Source organism: Pelophylax lessonae (assembly GCF_965119305.1).
Source record: "Pelophylax lessonae genome assembly, chromosome: 8".
Taxonomy (NCBI): Eukaryota; Metazoa; Chordata; class Amphibia; order Anura; family Ranidae; genus Pelophylax; species Pelophylax lessonae.
In genome coordinates, this window is record NC_138775.1 from 91533171 (window position 1) to 91555424 (window position 22254).

The 22254-nt window shown below is 42.8% G+C and overlaps 1 protein-coding gene across 1 annotated transcript in view; it reads right to left on the reverse strand.

Moving 5' to 3' along the window:
- Window positions 1-1880: 1880 nt before the first annotated feature.
- LOC309562057 (store-operated calcium entry regulator STIMATE-like) overlaps window positions 1881-22254 on the reverse strand; it is a 161666-nt gene continuing 141292 nt past the window's right edge. Inside the window, exons 5-8 of the mRNA XM_082266168.1 lie at window positions 20925-21037; window positions 20648-20728; window positions 5849-5998; window positions 1881-3439 (exon numbers count right to left, since the gene is read on the reverse strand). Coding sequence (XP_082122294.1) covers window positions 3323-3439; window positions 5849-5998; window positions 20648-20728; window positions 20925-21037 — 461 coding nt within the window. The 3' untranslated portion in view covers window positions 1881-3322. The remainder of the gene's footprint in view (window positions 3440-5848; window positions 5999-20647; window positions 20729-20924; window positions 21038-22254) is intronic.

Consider the following 22254-nt stretch of genomic DNA (forward strand, 5'->3'; position numbering starts at 1 on the left):
TGCATATCCTGGAAGAAACATCCACTGGTTTTATGTGCCCATACATAAAATGGCTGCCCACACAGCACAAGTGAGCAGTGTGCTATTAAATAATTACATAAAAAATATAGCCATTTTTTAAAAATAAACTTCCTAAATGTCATCACCAATATCTGTGGCTGCTGCAGTTATTTTAATTTTTTGGTCTTTCACTGAAGTTCCTCTATGAAAAAAAAAAATTAAAGCATTACTTAAGCCAAAAGTTTTCTGTTATTGTATTATGTAGAATAGGAAATTAAAAAAAAACCCCTATGAGTGATTCTTTCTGCTGTCTATGTTCCATTGGGGAGATTTACTTTCACTTCCTTTCCCAGAGGTGCAACAAGAAAAGAGAGGAATTATCTCCAGGATGAGGGGAAATCCCCTTTCACAGTTTTCACACAAACTGTTATCCCATTGGAGTATTTCTCCTTACCTCCTATCCAGATGACAAATGTAAAGTTTTTAATCTCTCATCACTTTCAGTGAGTGACAATGGTCATCAAGAGAAAGACAGAGGGCAATTTTTCCTAAACGGGAAACAGACAGCAATACAAACCTGACAAAAAAAGTCCTAATCCTTCAAAATTCCACCCAACAAAAAAAAAAAGTTTTACACATAGATGTACTATAAGCATGTTTTCCATGTGCAGATTTGCCATCGAGCCAACTACAACTATCGGTGTATTATTCAACTACATTACAATCTTTAAAAAACATTTTTTTTTTTTTTTTTAATAGTTTTACTTTACCTTAAAAGTGCATAACATGAAGGCAACAATCAAAAAATGCAACAAGAAAAAAAAAAAATCAAACAGGTTTTATGACCAACATTTGAAAAGTTGTATTTATAATGAAGAGACAAAAAAACACCTCTGTTCATCACACTTCACTGATTTTTTTTTTTTAAATGCATACATTTGATACAAGGATCTTACAAGTATTGGAAAACTCCACTTAACAGCATTCAGTCAAGCTTTTTGGGTGAGTGTTGCAAGTACATAAATCTTTCCGCTGTTTGATCTATATAAATCGCTGCACCCAAGCCTCCAGTTATTGTCATCATATTCTTTGTTGCTGCGATGGGCGGACGGCACTCACAAGTGCACAGCACTTCACTCACTTTTCTCCTGCACTGCTGGAATGCTGTTTAGTGAAATTACCCTCTAACTCACTTAGCCTTTTGACACATTCCCTTCAAATGTAGTGACTTCACTACATGTACATTTAGTAATTTAGTAGCACAAGAATAATCCTTAAACGTCTTATCAATTTCAAAACTGTGAAATAATGTATCGCATTTTGGGGTTGGGGGCTGTCAACAAGGGTTAATCAGATGCTACTAAAATCTTTCTTATAGCTGAGCCCTCATATTATAAACAGTATGCCAATATTCTTGTAGTACACTAACTTTAAGACCTGGTCGTCTTTGGCAGAGTAGGGGTTAACAATCCCTGAAGACCAAACATAAGTTGAGGCTGATTTATAAAAAACATGAATAGAAAAAAAACGGAGGCTGCTGTCCATGACAACACATCAGAAATCCGATTTCACTTTCCAAACCTAATGGGAAACTGAAAGTTAGAATTTGAGTGCTTACGTCAGCTCCACTTTTGTTAGTCCAGATTCTGATAAATCAGCTTTGTGATACAAAGAACATCAGCATGTCCTGCAAAATGGGTTATTTTTCATGTAAGCTGCATGTAGATTGCCAATCTTAGACAGAAATACTGATGACTGGAAACACAAAAGGAAAAACAAAAAACTGTATTTTGCACCTCCGATGTATTTCTTGTAACACGCACATAATTTTATATGAAAAACAAAACAAAAAAGTTTGTCACCCTTTTTGACCTCAGAAGAAAACACTCATTTGTATGAAAATATAAATTAAAAAAGGCGCAAAAACACACTAGACACACTGCAGAACACTATAGGAGTCAGGGAAAAGAGCAAAGCATTGCACAGCAATAGCTTGCTGTCAGCCCTGAGAGCAAAAGTATACGGGAATGGTCTAACGCTAAAGTGACTGTAACAGTAAAAACAAAATTAAGGCAAAGTCTTCCATCTGGGGTTGGGGGAATGGGGTTAAGTAGTAACATGATACTGTGGATCCCTTAGGCTGTAGATAGGATAAAACCGGTGCTTAAGCCGTTGTTCATAAGTTACATTTGATCTGAACATAACAGATGGTCAGCATTATTCCACATCTCGGATGTCTGTTTCTTGAATACATAAATTAGTGTTTGTTAATTGAGGGTGCCATGTTAGACTGGTACACTGGAATCCTAGTATTTGAGGTCAAGATCCTTCCCAAATATTATCTATACCTTTAAGTCCAAGCAAAGGTGCAGGTTGAAAAGTTTAAAAGTCTGTTAAAACTGGATGAGTTCAGATTGATTGATACCTACTGAAGTTATGTTCTTAAAACATACTTATTCCAAAAGACAGATACAAAGTATACCGTACTTTGCCTTGACCAAAAGATGCAGCACAGTCATCTTCTGAAAAGTCATGAAACAGAAAACAAGTACCTAGAGTTTTCAAAATAAAAGATCCAAATTGATAATTCTGACATTGTCCTGTAACAGAGTAAGGTATGGGATGGATACTTTCACTATAGCAGCTAAGAGGTTTGTGCTCCCTACTGCAGATGCCAGCCATGTTAAATAATGTAATAATGCATAGAGAATTATATTGGAATGCTCAGAAAAAGATATGCCTAAAACACCTGCAATGCCCAAAAATCATTTGGGCCATCTTGAGTGCACAAATTCAACATTCGCATTTAGCTGTAAGTGGCTGCAGAGCTTGATAGAGTCAGCTTGTAAGATTTCATATAAAAATAATTGAGAAACTTCAACTTTGTTAATATGAAGAAGAATATGAGATAGAAACAAAAAAGTAATGGTCAGAAACAAAAACCTAGAACCTCAATTAAAAAAGTATAGTTTGCATTACCTAAATCTGGAATGAACTGCCATATTGGAAAGGGTACTGAACAGATAATAACTTTGTTTGCTTTAAAAACAAAGAGGCAGCTGCACTTTATCCCTTGTATTGCCTGTATAGGGTGTGTAGGAGGGTGGCAGCTTGTAGTGCAACTTAAGTTTGTGCCCAACCTTAGCACTCTCTATTGGGAAAAGTGACTGTTAAAAAACAGTCTTCCATCACCCCAATCCATGAAGCCAACAGAACATTAGAGGTAGCGGCTTGTAGAGTTGCTGTGCCAAGAAGCCAGATAATTTCCTCCTGCAAGCCTCAGTTCAGCGGAGGCATTATTGTGCAAACACCAGAAATGGTATCATACAGGTAGGCCAAAGCGGTGCTTCTTTTTCTTCACAGACTTTGAGTTTGTTAACCTACGTAGATCCTCCTCACCATCAGATTCTTCCATTTCATCATCAGCCGATATAAGAATCTAGCATAAAGAGAGAAGAGTTAGGGAACTGAGCTTCACAGTTCTAAAATATACTTCACCTTCTAGGCAGATAAATATCAAAGTTTAAATTATGGCCAGAATCAAAAATGTCATATATACCGATCATAACTTCAAGACCACCCAACCAATTTAGAGTAGGCTCCCCTTTTGCAATTAAAACAGCCTTGACCTGCTGAGGCATGACACCACTAGACCTCTGAAGGTAAGTTGTGGTATCTGGCACCAAGTCGTCAGTTGCAGATCCTTTAAGGTGCGAGCTGGGGGCCTCCATGGATGAGACTTGTTTTTCCAGCACATTCCACAGAAGCTCAACTGGATTGAGCTCTATCCAGTTCTCTTTTTTTTTTTTCTGTATTTGCAGTGTTGCTAAAAGGAATAATCAATGGGGAAATGTGCATGCGCTGCAGAGATGTACTTTTTTTTTTTTTTTTTTTAAACATACACATTACCATTTTACATTTCACAAAATGTGTAATTCTGTTCAGCTAGTCATGTGATGCATACACGGACCTCTGCGATTCTACATAGCAAAAATAAATGACAACACTATTTCCTTGTTCAGTTATACAGCTTCCTGCTTACTTCTCACTGTAAAGGGGTGTAGGTTGTACTGCTTTGTAATAATACCAAAAACGAACCCAGAAATAGGGTGGTTTTTCCAGACCAATTGTGAAGTGTTTGGCAGGTGTATACAAGTCACAACAGCAGTACAGAATTGCAAATCCTTACGCACATAAATAGTTTGCATGCATGTACGTCAGCTGCATCATTTAACTGTTAGGCTTTGCTCAAAGGGGCATACTATATTGTACACCCATGCAGGACTTAGTTTACCCACACAGGGATGTAGAAGTGTTTCATCCATCTCCATGCAGGTAGTCCTATTCATTTGAATTGAGAAGCAGTGGCTGCATGGACACAGCCACGCAACTGCACAGAGCTTAACACAGACACTGTGTTTCATTGCCCCGCACTTACACCCACACTGCTGCCAAATTGGGATCAGCGGCTGTGTTCATGCAGCCAGTGCATCCCAATTGACATGTGTAGGACTGCCCACATGGGGATGCACGAAACACCTGTGCATTCCTGTGTGCGCATACATGACCCTGGTGAGGGTGTACTATAGCATAAGATCGTGTGAATGAAACCTTAGCCTTTATTTTTTGTTTAAAAAAATTAAAATGATTCTGCATTGTTTCAGACAGTTCTGCAATATTGACACAATTGCTGTAAAAATTAGATCACAAACAGGTAAAACACAAATCAAAATGATCCTGTATAGGCATCACAAACAAGTGCTTCTACAGGTTGACAGGGTAAGGGAAAAGCAAAAACAGTGACTAGTTTACAGCACATTATACTTGTTCAGCAACTTCAACTAGTAGCCTTGCTCCGAATAGTCATGATAGAGAAGATGGCACAATTTAAATCAAGTATAATGTAGAAAAACATTGCATGGAGAATTAGAATATTTTGGCCCTTTTTTACTGACACCACCTACAAAGAAAGAAAGAGGCTTTGTCTCTAGAAAAGTGAGGAGGCGGTAATGAAGTTACAACACCAGACACTCATAATAGGACTGAGCAAAAGCCAATTTGCATTGGAATATAATGACCACGTTGAAGAAAATACCTTTCCTTTTTTAGGTCTTGAGCATCCAAGTAAAAAAAAAAAAAATGGCAGTGGAGAGTGGATTGTGCCAGTGCCAAGTGCATGGTATGCCAATACGTATGACAACACTGATGCCACAGTTTTATGAAACACAGATGGTACTGTTTATACATGCATAGCCAGAAAATCAGGAAGAGTATTACTAGGTCAACAGCAGTAAGCTTCCTCTTTAAAAATGGTAAATTAATCCAAAGAAAACAATATTAATTCAAGCTCAATATATGTAGTATTCCGAAAAATGAACAGCAAGGTGGACAAAAAAAAAAGAGAAGACAACCCATCCACTGATATAAGGGTCTGAGTTAAAGCAGAACTTCACCCTAAAGGGGAAGTTCCAGGTTTATTCCCTCCTACCCCTTCTATTTTTGGACCGGTACCTGCTCCCACTTCTATTCGAAATTCACAAACCAGTGTGCGGCTCGCCCATGAGCAACCAGCTGTTTGAGGATTTATGTGCCCAGGACACATGACACATGACAGAACTGACTTCCAGGATTAGCCTTGGAAGAATCAAAGGACCTCTTTTAGTCTCTGAGATGGAGAGTTTACAAGTCTAAGGCTTAGCATACTTTTGTTGGGGCAAAAGGGTGTTCTTTCCTTCAGTGACATTTTTGATACTTTAGGTCCAGGGATTCGCCAATGTTCCACAGACACAACAACATGCATCATAGTTTGATATTGGAATAGGGAAAGCTTTTTTTTTTCTCTGCCTACCTCAGACTCGGATTCATCATAAGAGGCTGCCCGCCGGTATCGCACTTTGTTACCATTGCGGGAGTCTGGACTTCCTTCCTTCTCTTCCATCTTGGCTTTTGTCTTCCCCTTCTTCATCAGAAAGTTGTCCACCACCCAGAACATTAATGCCTGTTAAACAGAAATAAAGAGTAAAAATGTATCCAACAACCTGTAGAACTAAACCAAAATAATGAAATAGGTTGTATAAATAAAAGTATAATCAGAATATAGAAGTCTAACTTAAATTGTTATCAATGTATTCTGTTCAACAGGGAACAAGGTATATATAGTACTTTGTCCCATGTAGCTCAGAGATTCAACACCCTACCGCCCCCCCATGGTCGTTTGACAAGTCCGCTCAACTGCTTAAGCCTAGCACACACTACCGTTTTTTGTTTTATTTTGTTCCTTCAACCCAGAAGGGCTGAACAAAAAAAAAAAAAAAACTGACAGCTCAGGAGGAGCAGCTGTATTAACTATGCAAATTTAGTACAGCGATCTCCCCTGCTGTGCTATTGTGTTCTGACACACCAGAACACTCCAGACCATGACAAGTTCCTCATAAGAAATGCAGGGGAAGAGGGATGTGTCAGCAAAAACGCAAGCAGGTAAGTGCTTGGAGAAAAGTGCTATCTTCTCGCCAGCTGCATTGTCGGATGGCTGTAGGTAACAGGGGTGTGGGGAAGGGGGTTGCCCTGTCCAATCTAACAGCTTGCCTTAGGCCGGCCATACAGTACATGGATCGAAATCTGACACGTTCACCAACGACTGGCCAAATTAAGATTCATGTATGGGCAGGGTGGTTGTACAGAAGTCAATCCACCTATGGGATGCTTCAGACACCACATATGAGGATAGGACAAAGTAGTATATATGTACTTTGTTTCCTATAGTGAGACTTTAACATAACTCAATTTTATTCACTAGAGATAATGCAACTACAATTTAATTTATTGAGGCAAAAAAGACAACTGGAAACAGACAAGAGAAAACTCCTTCATTGCTTTCCAAACATCAATGTAGGTTTTTACGGTCAATTACAGTCAACATCTAATTACCTAGTTAGGGCCCTTTCACACTATCCAGTAGCAAAATCAGTAGATTTTCAGGGTTTCAAATGCGTTTGCTGTGCATTTCTGGCACGTTTTTTTAATTGTGCAAAATAGACATGCGACTCAAAAACACACCAAAAATGCAAATTGTGTTGCATTTTTACCACGACTACCATTCATTTTAATAGAAAGCTGCATTTCTGGTTCAGTTTTTAAAACTCCACCAAAGATGCAGCATGCAGGACTTTTCAAAATGTACCGCACCTGTAATTCAGTGGTGCGAAGACTCCCATAGGATTCTAAGGGAAACATTTTTGAACACATGAAGAAAGGGAGGTGCAAAGAGGCATTGAAAGCCAAGACACCAGCTGAAATCTATCAGTAATTACAAAGCAATCGTGCCCTAAAGTAGAGAGTGTACAGCTTGTATAACAGTGTAAATTTGCTGTCTCCTCAAAAAAACTCCACACACAGCCATTAATGTCTAAGCCACTGGCAACAAAAGTGAGTACACCCCTAAGTGAAAATGTCCAAATTGGGCCCAATTAGCCATTTTCCCTCCCCGGTGTCATGTGACTCTTTAGTGTTACAAGGTCTCAGATGCGAATGGAGAGCATGCGTGTTAAATTTGGTGTTATCGCTCTCACTCTCTCATACTAGTCACTGGAAGCTCAACATGGCACCTCGTGCCAAAGAACTCTCTGAGGATCTGAAAAAAGAATTGTTGCTCTACATAAAGACGGCCTAGGCTATAAGAAGAGTGCCAAGACCCTGAAACTGAGCTGCAGCACGGTGGCCAAGACCATACAGCGGTTTAACAGGACAGGTTCCACTCAGAACAGACTTCTTCATGGTCGACCAAAGAAGTTGAGTGCACGTCCTCAGCGTAATATCCAAAGGTTGTCTTTGGGAAATAGACGTATGAGTGCAGCCAGCATTGCTGCAGAGGTTGAAGGGGTGGGGGGTCAGCCTGTCAGTGCTCAGACCATACGCAAACTTCATCAAATTAGTCTGCATGGCTGTCATCCCAGAAGGAAGCCTCTTCTAAAGATGATGCACAAGAAAGCCTGCAGTTTGCTAAAGACAAGCAGTCTAAGGACATGGATTACTGGAACCATGTTTTGTGGTCTGACGAGACCAAGATAAATTTATTTGGTCCAGATGGTGTCAAGCGTGTGTGGCGGCAACCAGGTGAGGAGTACAAAGACAAGTGAGGCTTGCCTACAGTCAGGCATGGTGGTGGGAGGGTCATGGTCTGGGGCTGCCGGCACTGGGGAGCTACAGTTCATTGAGGGAACCATGAATGCCAAAATGTACTGTGACATACTGAAGCAGAGCATGATCCCCCTTCCCTTCGGAGACTGGGCCGCAGGGCAGTATTCCAACATGATAACATCCTCAAACACACCTCCAAGGCAACCAATGCCTTGTTAAAGAAGCTGAGGGTAAAGGTGATCGACTGGTGAAGCAAGTCTCCAAACCTAAAACTTACTGAGAATCTGTGGGGCATCCTCAAATGGAGTGCAAGGTCTCTAACATCCACCAGCTCCATGATGTCGTCAGGGAGGAGTGGAAGAGGACTCTAGTGGCAACCTGTGAAGCTCTGGTGAACTCCATGCCCAAGAGGGTTAAGTCAGTGCTGGAAAATAATGGTGGCCACACAAAATATTGACACTTTAGGCCCATTTTGGACATCTCCACTTAGGGGTGTACTCACTTTTGTTGCCAGCGGTTAAGACATTAATGGCTGTGTGTGGAGTTATTTTGAGGGGACAGCAAATTTACACCGTTATACAAGCTGTACACTCACTACTTTACATTGTAGCAAAGTTCTACTCAAAAACTCAAAGTGCACCGTGCAAATATGTGCAAAAAGGGCTGGAGTGTAGAAACCATGTAAACATATACTAAGTAAATAAAGTGCCAGTCCAGATAAAATAGTTCTTTAAGATCTCAGTAGATGATAAGATATAAACAGTCCCAAAAATATGTCCCACGAAAGTGCTGGAGTGCCAGGAAGAAAGTGAACAAACATGCAATCTTTTGCGGTGCAGTGAGCAAGTGCCGGTCCTCCCCCTTTGGGTGTTCACTTACCGGACAATGGTGACCCCTATGCTGTATAGCTATAGAGATCGACAGGGCTTATGTCCTAGTAAGGAACCGGCTATCACAACTCCTCCAAGGTGGATGTATCTCCACAGATGTAAATACCCCGATACATGTATTGGAGAAAAAGGTGCTCACATAATGTAAATCCGATATAAGGTTTTTATTTGTGCAAATAGTAAAAACAAACTCACATTTCGTTGCTGTATTAAAGGCGTATATGGTAAAAAATCTCGTCCTTCCTAGTAACTGGTGCCGCTAGAACGCCCCGTGGTTTCGGCGTGCGTTCCACCGCACCGGAAGTGACGTATCGCTAAGACGTAGACCGGAAGTGCGTCGACGCGTTTCGCCCTCCTCTTCCGGGCGCTTTCACAGACGTATTTGGAGGAGGGCGAAACGCGTCGACGCACTTCCGGTCTACGTCTTAGCAATACGTCACTTCCGGTGCGGTGGAACGCACGCCGAAACCACGGGGCGTTCTAGCGGCACCAGCTACTAGGAAGGACGAGATTTTTTACCATATACGCCTTTAATACAGCAACGAAATGTGAGTTTGTTTTTACTATTTGCACAAATAAAAACCTTATATCGGATTTACACTATGTGAGTACCTTTTTCTCCAATACATGTATCGGGGTATTTACATCTGAGGAGATACATCCGCCTTGGAGGAGTTGTGATAGCCGGTTCCTTACTAGGACATAAGCCCTGTCGATCTCTATAGCTATACAGCATAGGGGTCACCATTGTCCGGTAAGTGAACACCCAAAGGGGGAGGACCGGCACTTGCTCACTGCACCGCAAATGATTGCATGTTTGTGCACTTTCTTCCTGGCACTCCAGCACTTTCGTGGGACATATTTTTGGGACTGTTTATATCTTATCATCTACTGAGATCTTAAAGAACTATTTTATCTGGACTGGCACTTTATTTACTTAGTATATGTTTACATGGTTTCTACACTCCAGCCCTTTTTGCACATATTTGCACGGTGCACTTTATGAGTTTTTGAGTAGAACCTAATTACCTATTATTCTTTATATGATTCACTATTGTTTGCGCTGTGATATATTTTTCTTGCATTTGTGAATTTTGGGTTACCACAATTTATGAACAGCTGCATTCTAGAAATTTTTAATATTGACAAATAGTTTTTTCACTTATCTTTGCGCTGTATTTGCACTGCATTGTAGCAAAGTGTCATTTCTTCAGTGTTGTCACATGAAAAGGTATAATAAAATATTTACAAAAATGTGAGGGGTGTACTCATTTTTGTGAGATACTGTACATACAGTCAGGTCCATAAATATTGGGACATCGACACAATTCTAATCTTTTTGGCTCTATACACCACCACAATGGATTTGAAATGAAACAAACAAGATGTGCTTTAACCGCAGACTTTCAGCTTTAATTTGAGGGTATATACATCAAAATGAGGTGAACGGTGTAGAAATTACAACAGTTTACAACCGCTGGCAACAAAAGTGAGTACACCCCTAGTCCCAAGTGAGTACACACCCAAGTCTGCAGTTAAAGCACATCTTGTTTGTTTCATTTCAAATCCATTATAGAGCAAAAAAAGATTAGAATTGTGTCGATGTCCCAATATTTATGGACCTGACTGTATACACACACACACACACACACACACACACAAGCGATAACATTAAGATCACTGACTCTGGTACATTTATACCCCACCAACTTTCAGATACCATTGTATTAGGAAGCAAGTAAACATGTTGTCCCTTTAGTTAGATTATCGAAAGCAGGAAAAAATTGGATTTTTGTCTTTACATTAAAATCCTTTTCTCTGATGTTCATCGATGGACACAGCTCCAGAATCTTCTTAACCATTGGGTTATGCTGCTCCCTACTGGAGTAGAACACTAGGCAGGAAAAAGCTTTGCCACACCCACTACGCAGTCCCAGGGGATATACTTCCACACTTTGCTCTAGGCATTCAGTTTTGTTACAAGCAGTGTCAGAAGAAAAATAACCCAACTCAATAGAGGGGTGGGTGCTTTGTCCGTCAATGACCATCAGAGAAAAAGATTTTACGGTAAGACAAAAATCCAGTTTTCTCTTTCATTTATTGATGGACACAACTCCAGAATCTTCTTAACTAGGGATGCACCGATCCGACTTTTCTAGTCCCGATAGCGATACCCTGGCTTTGTGTATTTGCCGATACCGATACTGATCCGGAACTACATACATACACAATATGCATGCAGCTTCAGTACAGAGCAAAGCCACTGCTTCCTGTGTATATGTCTCCTCCATTCACAGGCGGAGTGCATCTGATATCACTCTCCTTGTGAGCCGCACCTATACAGGAAGTAGCGGCTCCGTGCAAGTAAGGGACAGCTGAGTCGGGACTTAGCAAAACCGGATCGGCCCGTGGATCGGTAAATTGTACCAATCCACCGATCCAGCTAATTTGGCAGTATCGGCGCCGATATCCGATCCTAATATCGGATCGGTGCATCCCTATTCTTAACCATTGGGACATCCCAAAGCAGTGTTAAACATGAGATGTAGGAAAAACAGCAGAAAAAAATCCCAAAGGGCTAAACCTAGCCAACCAGGTAACGTGGAGCTCAACCAGGAACAACTGGAGCTAACCAGAAAACAATACACCCTTCAAAGAGGACCAGGTCCTCTCAAACAGCAGCCTGCAAAACCTTTCAGCCAAAAGAAGCATCCACAGATGCCAGTACATCCACTATAAAATTTTGTGAAAGTGTGCACAGACGACCAGATGGCCACCTTGCAAACCTGTATCACTGACGCCTGATAGCAGAAAGCCCAGGAGGCACTAAACACCCGCATAAAAAGTGCCTTAACAGGGAACGGAGGAACCTGACCCTTGATGGAATAGGCCTGCTCCACCATCTGTCTTGTCCGTCTGAAAATGGTCGTGGCAGACGCAACCAACCCTTTGTGAGGTCCATCCATAAAGGCAAACAGTAAGGCTGATTTTCTAAAAGACTCAGTTGCCGCAAGGTACACCCTGAGTGCCTGACCAACAACCAGAGAGTGCAAGGCAATTCCCCTAGGATGTTTAGACTTAGGACACAGGGAAGGCAACACGATGTCTTCATTCAGATGGAAACCTGAAACAAGCTTAGGAAGGAAAGCCTGACAAGGGCGAAGCACCACTTTATCTCTGTGAGCCACCAGGTAAGGTGAATGACAAGACAACGTTGCCAGCTCCGACACCCTGCGTGCAGAAGTAATTAGCCCCCAAGAAGGCTACCTTCTGGGACAATGTAAGCAGAGGAAGCTTGTGAATATTTTTAAAAGGTGGTTACTGGAGAACCAACAGCACCAAATTGAGATCCCACAGAGGCAACAAAGACTGCACTGGGGGAGCCAAGTGGCGAACCCCCTGAATAAAGGTGCGAACCAAAGAATGCATAGCCAAAGGACGGTAAAAGAAGACCGCCAAGGCCAAAAACCTGGCCCTTGATGGTACCCAAGGCCAGGCGCTGCTCAATACTTTGTTGGAGGAATGCCAAAATCCGAGCCACCAAAGGGAACGGAGATGACCCCCCAAGAGACTCACCCCACGCAATGTACGTCTTCCAGGCGCAATAGTAAATCTTCCTAGAGGTAGATTTTTTTAGCCTTTACCAGCACGGGAATCACCGATTCAGACAACTACCTATCTTTCAGCACCTGGCTTTCAACAGCCAAGCCGTTAAAGCCAGCGACTCTACCATACCAGATCAGGCCATACCAGATCGGCATACCAAGACCAGGGAGGCCAGTCTGGAGCCACTAGGATAACCGGATCCCTTATGCCTCAATCAGAAGACTCGGCAGACATTTTAGCCAGGAAAAGGCGTATATCAGATGATACTGGCCCCAAGGAGCCACCAGTGCATCTGTGGCGTCGGCCAGAGGATCCTGAGACCTTGCCTCAATTCTAGAACTTTCCTGTTGGAATGAGAGGCCAACAGGTCCTCCTCAGAAGTTTCTCACCGGAGACACAGCTGAACCTTAGAATGCCGGCTACCTCCCGAGCCGCCAGGCCACTTCTTGTGCCCCCTTGGTGATTCACTAACGCCACACCCGTGGCATTGTCCTATTGATGTTTACCGGGCATCACCTAAAAGGCTACTTGTCCAATGAGAATGTAATAAAAGAAAACCGCGCATCCAAACTAAAATACAGCAGCTAGCATCAAATCAGCAAATAACAGGAATGGTATAATGGTGTAAAAAATGCAGCACTAGTAATTGAGTACAATCAGGGTGAAGTCCATATATATTCCAAATGCTTGAAGCGGAATAAGTAATACAACGCCTTTTAACCCCCTTTGTGTGCACTGCAGAGACAAAAACGGCACTCGGTGAGCAAAGACTTCCTACACCACATGTATGTCCAAGCCTCTTACCAGAATAGACCACTGTTTTCACAGTGATCAAAGGCGCCTTTCAATCCCAAAGGTAATCTCAATAATGGACACTGGGCACTTTCTCTTGGCGGACTGGTTGGCAGAATATTCCAATCTTTTAGTGTGTAAGACTCGAGTGTCTCCAATGGGGTTTGTGTACCATAAAATAAAAAAGATCTTATGGTGCAGTACATTTCAATAGCATAATTTATTGGTAAAAGATAATTGCACTCACCAAATATAATAAAACACAGCACAGTATTCACAGAGTGTACAAAGAAGCCGCTAGAACGGCGGCGGACCTCTTCCGGCATGTGATGCCAGGCGCAGGTAAGCTCCTCCTACGCGTTTTGTAGCAACCTACGTCGTCAGGGGGCGTACCTACGTTAACTGAACCTCAGATATATAGGCCTAACACAGGAAACGGATAGCTGATGGACAATAAGCCATACTAAACCGGAAGCGGAACCCACATCCTGGACCGCAAACAGTAGTAAATGGAACGCAGTCCGAACCTAAAAGGAATGAGCCGTGATACCAGACATTATAAAAGCGATAAAAGAGGGAAAACACAAAAATGATTTAAAAATCTCAATCTTGGGCCGAAAGCGGAACCCACATCCTGGACCGCAAACAGTAGTAAATGGAACGCAGTCCGAACCTAAAAGGAATGAGCCGTGATACCAGACATTTTAAAAGCGATAAAAGAGGGAAAACACAAAAATGATTTAAAAATCTCAATCTTGGGCCGGAAGCGGAAACCCACATCCAGGACCGCAACTAATAATAAATGGAACGCAACCCAGACCCTAAAAAATAAAACATAATGCTAGACATTTAAAAATAATAAAAGAGAGACATCAAAAGGTATATATAATACATTTTCCTAAAGTCTCAATCTCAGAGCCACATACAAGTATAGTTGGCTATAATATAGTGCAACCACCAATGATAGCCAGTCTCTAGCTAGCAATCCTTTACATCCATATGGAAAAAAAGGGGGTGTATCTTATTATATATATATATATATATATATATATATATATATATATATATATATATATATATAGTCATAAAAAAACACACAGCGTAAAAAAAAAATGAGCAACATGTGCGTTTTGTCACAAGCCAGAAGGAGTCAAATAGAAAGGAAAAACCCCTTTACAAAGGAGTATCAAAAGTTTAAAATAAATACAAACAAGGCCTATATAGAAATGTCTAACTATTGTTAATAAAGGAATTAACATCCAGGTCCACATTCAAACCTGATGGCCTAAAACATTTAAGCTGGTATATCCACTTGGTTTCTAGTTTTTAGATATCGCTTTGCAAGTGGCTGCCTCTCCAATTAGGTTGAAATTGATCAATAACCATAAAAAGGACGTCCCCGCTGGATTCCTCTTATGGTATAGGTCATAATGTTTGGAGAGGTAATGCTTTGGAAAGCCCTTGCGAATGTTATTGATATGCTAGTTCATCCTAATTCTAAATTCTCTAATGGTCCAGCCCACATAGTGGAGGCCACAAGGGCAGGTTGTAAGATAAACCACATTTTTTGTAGAACAGGTGGCAAAGCATTCAATATTATAGGAGATATTGGTAACATTAGAGGAGAATTTTGTGTATTTCCTATTTTTGTGAATATTAAGGGAACATACTCCACATCTCCTGCAAGGGAAATATCCATTCTGTTGAAGGAGGGTTTTTTTGGGGGCTCAATCACATTCGGTGCAATTTCAAAGGAGGAGCATCCCAAAAGAGAACAGGGAGTATCTTTAATTAAAGGACCTAGGATTCTATCACTTTTAAGAATATCCCAGTGTTTGGAAAGAATTTTCTTGATGGTATATTGCTGGGAAGAGTATGATGTGAAAAATGAAAAGCAGGATGAACATTTTCCAGATGAACCATCCGGCTGATCATTCCGAGATGTCGGACTGATGGGGTTAAGGATAGTGTCCCTACCCATATCAGCCACCATTATGATGACAGAATCCATTTCACTTGAGCTGTAACCTTTATCCAGGAAGCGATCTTTTAGAATTTCTGCCTCACTAAGGCTATCCTGCAAAAGAGTGCAATTCCTCCTCAGCCACCGAAATTGGCTCTTGGGATCACCCTTGAGCCAAGGTCTATGATGACAACTCTCGAGGTTGATATAACCATTACGATCCGTTTCCTTAAAAAAGGTTGACGTCCCGATCTGGTTATGTTGCACTCTGATTTTTAGATCTAAGAAGTAAATTTCTTCACTGCTTATTTTATATTTCAAAGATATGCCCCTGTCGTCGTTATTCAGGGTGGAGAAAAGGGACTCAAGAGAGTCCCTATCTCCACTCCAAAGCAACAACAGGTTGTCTATATAACAACCCCAATAGTTCCGCTTCAAGCATTTGGAATATATATGGACTTCACCCTGATTGTACTCTATTACTAGCGCTGCATTTTTTATACCATACTTGTCCAATGAGCCAGACAAATCTCATCGCCCAAAGTTCCAGTATATTGATTGGTAGTCTTGACTCCACCAGAGTCCAGACCCTTTGAGCACATCTGTGCCCAAAACGCCTCCCCACCCGGACAGGCTGGCAACTGTGGAGACTACTGTCCAGTATAGGGGAAGGAAGAGTTTGCCCTGTCAAAGTGCCGGAGAGCGAAGCCTCCACATCAGGGACCCTCTCGTATCCCGGCTCAACAGGATCAGATTGTCTAGAGACTGTGGATTCTTGTCTCACTTGGCAAGAATTTCTTTTTTTCAGAGGTCTCGAGTGAAACTGTGCAAAGGTAGACACCATCACACACAGCACCCGCATGCAAGTCCTGAAAGATGACCGTGCTGGACAACAGGAGCCAAATTGTATCCTGCAGCTTTTGGAGTTTTTTTCCCTGGAAGAAACACTCTGGCTGAAGCAGAGTCCAGAGACAGACCCAGAAAGTCCAACTTAGGGGACGGAACCAGAGCAGACTTTTGGAAGTTTAATTTCCAACCGAACTCTTGCAGAGTCCTTACAGTAATTTCCAGGTTGTCCTTTAGAGCAGTAGGAGACTCTGTTCACAGAAGAGCGTCCAGGTACCCAATACCGCAATCCCCCGCTGCCTCTACAATGCCAACACTTTTGTGAATACCCCTGCAGCTGAGGCGAGACCAAAGGGCAATGCCATAAATTGATAATGCTCCTCGCCCACGGCAAAGCAGAGGAAACGCTGATGACTGACATATATTGGGATATGAAGGTAAGTGTCCTTTGATGTGGGGATGCCACTACCACACGAATGGACTCCATTCTGAACTTTTGTACCCCCACAAAGCGGTTCAAAAGCCCTGAGATCCAGGATTGGACGTACTCCTGAGAGATGAAAAGGCCGCATATGAGCCAAGAAAAAAAGGACCCACTTCTGCGACGAGACTCCTTGCCCCTGGCAGCCTGTGGAAGAAGAGTACTCTTCCCCCCCTGTAAGAGCCTTAATGATATCAACCATATCATGCGCCAAAGGACCACTGCTGCCACGGACAGCCTAGAACTAAGGAAGCCGCATCAAGAGAGGCATTACAGACAAACTGCAACCCCTGGACCAACTGGGGAATACCTTTGACGCTTTGGGGAGCTGCGGGTACCAAAGGTGAGCGGCGCCTCTGACGCAGCAGCAGCTGCATCCTCGATTCTTAAAGTTGCCCGCACCGATACAATCAGTGCATCCACCAGCTCCGTTTCATGCTTGGCTGCAGTAGAAGAGGAATCATCCTCACTAACAGAGCATTCGAAGTGCGTGAACGCAGACCCAGTAGGGTAGCTACATACTAAGCTCACCCCTAAACATAATAAGGGGAGACCGTTGACTGCGATCCTGCAAGGGGACGCCGACTAAGGGTGCACAAATGGACCAACTCTGAGACCTCACAAAAGACAAGGGGGGTTGCCTTAAGAGCCCACCATAGAGGACATAATAGAACATAGCCCCCCTTTAAATGTGGGCCGCCTGCCGTGACGGGGACGTGCAGGCAGGGTACCCTCGCTCACACAATAATGGCTACAAGACTACCACTAAAAATCAAGCACCCCCACGGCACCACTCTGTTCAAGGGAGGTGCCAAGCTGACCATATGGCCCAGCAGGCTGCAAACCACGGCCTAAATTTTTGTGGGACCCCAGCCGCAAATAGCACAGATCCTCAGTCTGGAAGATGCCGGGGGGGGGGGGGGCTGGGGGCTTCAGCTAGACCCACTGAGGCCGCCCCCCAACTCACTGGCCTAGTAGGCCCCGGCTTAGTAAGCCACAGGCCGTGGCCTAAATTTTGAGCCCCAGCGGATCCGATCACCCAGGGCAGCGGAGGGGAAGGCGGATGCCCACACGGAAGGCAGTGGCTTTAGCCATCCTCACAGGAGTCACCTCACATAGGTTCCGACGAGTAGGCCATAAAGCTGCGGCTTAAATTTTAGGCCAGATCTGCCCGTGTGAGGTGGGTACCAGTGGATGGTAGCACATCTGCTCCCCCAGCCAAACAACTGCCGCAGGGAGCCCCAAAGACATCCCTGCTCTAGTCACCAACCCCCAGGATGGAAGGGAACCCTGCTCAACCCTCTGTGAGGCAAAAGACCCACAGTGACCGTTTAGTGGGGCTGTGGGGGGGGGTTAACCCGGGGGTCCGACCACCCCAAGGAGGGGTCCACGTCTACCCTAAAAGACCACCAGGGGAGAAGGGGGACACTACTTACCACGCCATGGAACTGGGTGGGCACCTTTCCGGGCAGACCACTGCGCCATCGGAAGGGGGGTGCTGCGGGCCAAGAAAGCACCTTCATGAGACGTTTAACTTGCAGGCCAGTCCCCGTCCAGTGGGGCTATGTCATGGCCGACCTAGAGTGGAGCTGAGGCCTGCATGCACTCAGCCGGACTGGGGATACTGTAAGGATCTAGAATATCCAGTCCGTTGGCCAGAACAGCAGTTGATTGTAGTTCTCAGAAGAACAGAGAATAATAAAAGAGGAAAAATTCAATTTAAAAAAGGAAAGATTGCTAGGACCAGGGATCCCAGCAAGGAACTAGGTCCTTACTCCTAACTAGGCAAGAAAAAAACTGAATGCCTATAGCAGAGTGTGGGAGTATATCCCCTGAGGCTTGCCCAAAGGCGTGGTAAAGGTTATTCCTGCCTAGTGTCCTACTCCTGTAGGGGGCAGCATAACCCCCCTACATAATGATTAAGAAGATTCTAGAGCTGTGTCCGTCAATAAACGAAAGAAAAAAATGTGATTTTTGTACTTACTGTAAAATCCATTTCTCTGAGTTCATTAAAGGATACAGCGCTCCATAAATCATAACTACTGGGTTATATCGCCTCCTCTAGGAGTAGGACTAGGCAGAACAAAAAACACCTGGCTATGCCCATGGGCTGTCCTCAGCTTGGTATATAACCCCCCTCTCTGCTCTAGGTAATCAGTTTAGTAGCAAGCAGTTTGCAATTTTTTTATACTTCCTTACATCTTTTTTGTTTTTTTCTCTCGGGAGATCTACAATCAACTGGCGGGCTGGGTGACGGGCTAGCTAATCTAGATCCATTGGTCCCCCCAGCCCAGCCAGCGAGCGATTGCAGACCGCAGCTACGTGCTAGTTGATTGTAGATCTCCCGAGAGAAAAAAAAAAAAAAAAGATGTAAGGAAGGATAAAAAAATTTGCTAGGACCAGAGATCCCAGCCAGGAGCCTAGGTCCTTACTCCTGACTAGACAGATTAAAACGGATTACCTAGAGCAGAGAGGGGGGTTATATACCAAACTGAGGACGGCCCATGGGCGTAGCCAGGTGTTTTTTGTTCTGCCTAGTCCTACTCCTGGAGGAGGCAATATATCCCAGTAGTTACGATTTATGGAACGCTGAGTCTGTCGATGAAGGAAAGAGAAATTGGCATCGCGGTATTGTTGTGTATGGGACTTTGTAGCCACAAACTACTTAAGAATGCCCATGCTGACCCATGTCCACAGCCAAAATTGCCTACAATGGGCATGGGAGTATCAGAATTGCACCACTCAGCAATGAAAGACATCCCTGAATGCATATATAAATGGTGATTGCACCTCATGCGAGGTATCACCATTAACATCGAAGTAAAAGCAATAAATCTAGAACCATCATTTTTGATTAACGCTAAACTGATAACCTTTGAAGGCTTTTATAGCGTCACCAACGGTGAATTTAGGTACCGCAATTTGTCACCATTTTACAGACGTCTACAATTTTAAATCTTGACATGTTTGGTATCTATTTACTCAACACACCATCATATTGTATATTTTACAGAAACATTTAACATTGTACTTTGTTTTTGTGCACTACGACAGCCACCATTTTATTTTCCAGGCCCTCTACTTTCAGAAAATATACAACGTTGAAGGTTCCAAATAATTTTCTAGTAAAAAACAATGCTGATTTTATTGTGTGTGAAAAGTAAAAAAAATAACTGGCAGGCAAGTATATAAACAAGTATATAAGCAAGATGAAAAGGTGGTGTTGAAATGTGCATAAATGTATGTTTAAGAAGGTCGCTCTATAATCTTGTCACTTGAACAGCAAATGACAAGCATAGACTGCTATGTAAACATTGTAAAAAGCACATTAATGAGGGAAATAGCTCGTCTTAAATTTATCTAAAACCACATTTTAAAAATGGCAGATGTGGTTGCTGCATTTTTTTTTTTTTAGGTTGTTTTTTTCCCCCAATGATTTTGTCAGTAAAACACTTTCTGTCGTAGCATGAAAACCTTTACTCACTGTACTGTAACTATCGAGGAGCAGCCTCGTTACCCAGGCTACTTTCCTAATTTGAACTACAAGCACCTTCCTTTCCTTAGGTCCATAATATACAGGGAGGTCTTCTTTAGGTCATAGAATAGGACTGGGAAGGCTGATAGCGGTGCAACTCAGTTCGGTAAACAAAAAAGGATACTGGATTTCTGACAGGATCAACAGGTATTATTCTGGACTTGAAGAAAATGTACTTAAGTTTATAGAAAGCAAATGCAGCCACCACATCTAAAGACTGGTAAACTGCAATATATTGCATTTTTTTCTCGGGTTGAGACATACTTTAATGGCAATCCCCTTAACAATCTCGCACTTATATAGAATATGTGTAATAAATATTTCAACATAGTTAAGAATTCAAGTAAGAAATTCAATTCTTATCAATTAAGTTATCAATAAATTGAAAAATAACTCACATTAACAAAGAAGGGTACAATAAGCATCACGATGGCCAGCTCCAGTTTGGGACTATTAGATGGTAAATTTAACATGGCAACCTGCATAATAAGAAGATATTTTTTTCATGTTTGCTTTGGAATGTCAGAAAGCACTAGTCATATGCGAACTAACTGTAGAAATTGTTTTTTATGAACATGAGATAAGTCTTAAAGTTCTATGATCAAAGTTACTCAAAATATTCAGAAGAAAACAGTGTACACACGCTCACACTTGTATATATTGTAAAACGAATACCTCCTTAAGTCTGGGTATAAGCAGGACTAGAACTATTGCAGTTTTCTCGAACATCATTATGAGGATGTAGAGGGCACATTGACCAACCCAAGCTTTACACTGTATAGGATCACCTGCAGTACAAGAAATGATAGTCAGTACAAAATAAAGTGCATCTCTAGGTCAGATCTCCAAACTTTCTAAACAAAGGACAAGTGTACTACTGCCCTTCAGACTTTAGGGGGGGCGGACTGCGGCCAGTGATAGTAGAAAATGCCCCAGCATCAGTGCCGCAGGTTGTCATCAGCAGGAGTAAAAAAAAAAAAAAATTGCAAAGCATTTGTGGTTAGTAGGTGGAGTAATCGTGCCCAATCATTTGTGTCAGTGGGAGGAATAGTGCTCCACTATTGGTTGCAGTGGGAGGAAGAGTGCCCCACCATTGGTGTCAATGGGAGGAATACTTCCCCATCTTTGGTGTCAGTGGGAGGAATTGTGCCCCATCTTTGATGTCAATGGAAAGAAAAGTGCCCCTCTTTGATGTCAATGGAAAAAAAAGTGCCCCATCTTTGGTGTCAGTGGAAGGAAAAATTGGATTTTTGTCTTACCGTAAAATCCTTTTCTCTGAAATTCATTGACGGACGCGGTCTCTGTTCTTCATAACAGTAGGGTTATACTGCCCCCTCCAGGGGAAGGACACTAGGCAGAAAGGGACACAAGGAAGGCAACACAATGTCCTCATTTAAGTGGAAACTGGAAACCACCTGCGGAAGGAAGGACGGATCCAGGCGAGCCAAGTGTCGCACCCCCGGACAAAGTTACGCACCAAAGAAAGGGTGGCTAATGGCCTCTGGAAGAAAATTGCCAAAGCCGAAATCTGACCTTCGATAGTACTCAGGGCCCGTTTTTGATCAACTCCCCGTTGAAGGAAGGCCAAGACCTGAGCCACCGAGTAAGAGCGAGGGGGAACCCCAAGAGCCTGACACCATGCAATATACGACTTCCACGTACGATGATCTTTTTAGAAGTTGCTTTTCTCGCTTTAAGCAGAGTGGGAATCACTGAAGTAGACAATCCCCCTGTCCTTCAGCACCTAGCTTTCAACAGCCAAGCCGTCAAAGCCGGCGACTGTAAAGCAGGATGGAAGATCGGCCCTTGAGACAGTAGATCCTCCCTTAGAGGAAGGATCCAAGGAACGTCTGCAACTAGCCTGACCAGGTCGGCGTACCAAGCTCGGCAGGGCCAGTCTGGAGCCACAAGGATGACTGGAATCCCTTCTGCCTCGATCCTGCGAAGAAGTCTTGGCAGCAACTTGAGAGGGGGAAAAGCATATATTAGCTGATACTGACCCCAT